The sequence below is a fragment of the Lathyrus oleraceus genome, chromosome 1 (genome assembly GCF_024323335.1).
Source record: "Lathyrus oleraceus cultivar Zhongwan6 chromosome 1, CAAS_Psat_ZW6_1.0, whole genome shotgun sequence".
Lineage (NCBI taxonomy): Eukaryota > Viridiplantae > Streptophyta > Magnoliopsida > Fabales > Fabaceae > Lathyrus > Lathyrus oleraceus.
In genome coordinates this window covers 440,039,713-440,042,651 of record NC_066579.1, presented here as the reverse complement: position 1 = coordinate 440,042,651, position 2,939 = coordinate 440,039,713, and the positions used below count along the sequence as shown (strand labels likewise).

Below are 2,939 nucleotides of genomic sequence, written 5' to 3'. Positions count from 1 at the left end.
ATTAATACTAAATATTAAAGGATATTGCAATTTTCATATTTATTAAAAATAATAATTAAATATATATTTAATTTCCTTTTTATTTTATGTAAAATATATAATTAAATTATCATCTACTAGTAATATTAAGTAGTTAATACTTAAAATATAAATATTAAATGTATTTAGATTTGTTGACAATTATTTATATTTAAAAACCTTTTTTTTTAAGTGCTTATAAATAAGATTGAAGGAATTTTTTTTTATGTAAAGTGACTTATAGCACTTTTAGACAAAAATTTCATCATTTATCAGCTACGTCTGTCACTCTCCATTTAATGGTAATCCGCTGATGGGTGAGATTTAATTTATATTGAGGATTAAAACTTTAGACAACATAATCCAGACATATCCTATAAGTATAACTCAGATGATAAAATACTAGAGTATAAAAGTACAAATTCGAACCACAATGTTCAACTTCTCAGCACTTAGACTTGTTGAAGACAGCTTTACACAACAATATACTCTCTTGATACAACACAACCATCCCAAAAGGAGAATTTCAGTGATGCACTATTTCCTATTTATATCCTAAACCTAATTCTTATAGCATATGCCTTATAATACCTGAGGTCTAAACTCATCTTTATTTGTTCAAATAAAATCAATGGCTCATATCATCAAATGCGCGGCAAGAGTGCGGTCTCTTGGCCACCGGCAAACATTTGCATGTCTTCTCGAAAAGCAAACAAAGCTGCCTCATTCAAAGTCACCAAAACCTTAAAGCCATCCTTTTTCTCCGCACTAGCAGTCGAATAAGGCAAGAAGAAACAAGGTTCAACGCTCCCAAGCAAGTTTCTTCCTAGTGGCAAAACAGTAACAGGGCCACCCCACCCAAAATCCACAGTAGAATGACCCAAGTGCCTCCAATCAGTGAACCCACTCACCCATTTCCTTGCCGTGATCCCATCACCAAAATGCAGCTCTTGATAATCAATGAAGGATCGAACATACTCATCACTAACATTGCTTTTACTCTTTCTTATTAGCTCTGCAGTTTCCCAAATTGGTCTCTCTATCAAATCTTTGGCACTAAGTTGAACATACATTGGAACACAACCATTTCCCCAATACCCAGGAGGTAGTGATGGCTTTATTAATCTTCGTATATTTATTGAGTATGCAAATTTAACCTTCTCTTTATCCTCCACTCGTGAGGCCCTTACCCTGTTGTAGCCAAAAACAGTTACAATGTAGTCAATATTTTATAGTCACAAATTTTAATGGATTCAAATTATAAAGAATAATGACACTAAAATCACATATAATGACGTATGTTGGTGCTATCAGACACGATCACGCGTCTGAGAAACCAACCACATATTTGTTCAGAGATGTCACATATTTGTTCAGAGACGTCAGATGCTAGATAAACAAGCTTTCTATTTAAATCTGTATAATCCAAATCCAATGAAAACATATTTTATATTAGAGTTGGCAATTGCAATATTATTAACGTGGTAGTCTCCACAGCCGGGCATCAGACCATAATTACAATATGATAAGAAATCAATCATGCATATCCTTCTCTTAGAAACTATATCAAACAACTTCGCACAAGTTTTTTCAAGTATTTAGTCAAAATTCAAAATTTAGAATCCAAAAATCAATTTAAAACCCTGAAAAGTTACTTGGATCTCCAAATGTAGGCACCTAGAGCTTCAAAAGTGGTGAAGTTGAATCCAGATTGATCAAACAACGATCTTTTGAAATTGTCTAAGCACTCATCCCTCACATGAAAACACTCTCTCTTAACAGGACCGATATTCTCTTTATATGGCGAAAATTCTTTGTCCAAACTCAGAAACTCTCTTATCAACGGCGAATCCACTCGGGGAGGATCCCTTGGACCCAACAACTTTTCTCGATCCCATATAGGCTCCACTGTTATCCGAGTCACCCCGCGAGCCAACTCAGCCACCGAGTTAAAAAACAGAGTCCCACCCATCCCGTCGCATAGCGAGTGATGAATCGCTGCACCGAGGGTAAACCCACCGCACTTGAAAACCGTTAGCTGAAGCATACATGGATGCTCCATTCCCTCTTCGGGTTCTGGGTCGGGCACCAGCTGTTCGACGAAAGGCGAAGCAGGGTCGTCGAGGTAGTTTACGGAGTCGAGAGTGAAGTCTACGGTAGTGTGGATTAGAGGGATGCCTTGATTGGTGGTGCAAAAGAGTTCGAGGCGGTTGTCGGGGTGTTTGCGGCGGCGGAGTGTGCCGGCGAGTGGGTAGTAGTGAGGGAGTGTTTGCGAGAGGGAGGAAGAGATAACGTGGAAGTGGTTGCTGTGGTGATGGGTGGTGGTTGTGGCGGTGTAAGCGCGGAGGTAGCGGATGGTTAAGTGGAGGTTGCGATCGGTGTCAAGGTGGGAGAGGGGGAGGGTGTGGTCATCGGAGAAGTGGGTGTGAGAAGGAAAGATGAGAGTTTGCTCTTTGTTTTTCATCATTTTTGTTTGTAAGGCTATTTTTGCTTAATGCTATAGTTTTTTTATTGTTGTGTTTTTTAAATTTTGAGTTTCGAAAGTCTCTTTCTCCCACCAAACAATCACCGATGGAGAGACGTGGAGCAGGCTGCATCGCATTTCATCATCTCATCAAACAAACACCATTCCCTCAGATTAGTTGTACTTGATAAATCAGTATTTACTGTAATCTATATGAAATGTCAAATGTGGTATCAGAATTATAAAACAGCTTTAACTCATTTTTTGTTGTTAGTTACATTAATCATTAAATCAAATGTGTCTTTTATTATTAGCTTAGCTTGCTCTTCAAATGTGTCTTCTATTAATATAATATACTTAATCTATTAAGTTTTTTCGGAAGTGATTCTATAATTTTGATTCATTCAAAAAATATAGTGACATCAATTAATATTTAAAGCATAAATATTTTCTCAAG

At 37.0% G+C, this 2,939-nt stretch overlaps 1 protein-coding gene across 1 annotated transcript; it reads right to left on the bottom strand.

The window, feature by feature from the left end:
- Positions 1-388: 388 nt before the first annotated feature.
- On the bottom strand, positions 389-2,647 carry LOC127081146 (spermidine sinapoyl-CoA acyltransferase). Its single transcript, XM_051021429.1, has 2 exons — positions 1,674-2,647; positions 389-1,209 (listed from the first exon to the last, which is right to left on the bottom strand). Exons 1-2 carry the CDS (start codon positions 2,483-2,485, stop codon positions 663-665), a joined length of 1,359 nt encoding a protein of 452 aa, XP_050877386.1. The 5' UTR covers positions 2,486-2,647; the 3' UTR covers positions 389-662.
- Positions 2,648-2,939: the final 292 nt, after the last annotated feature.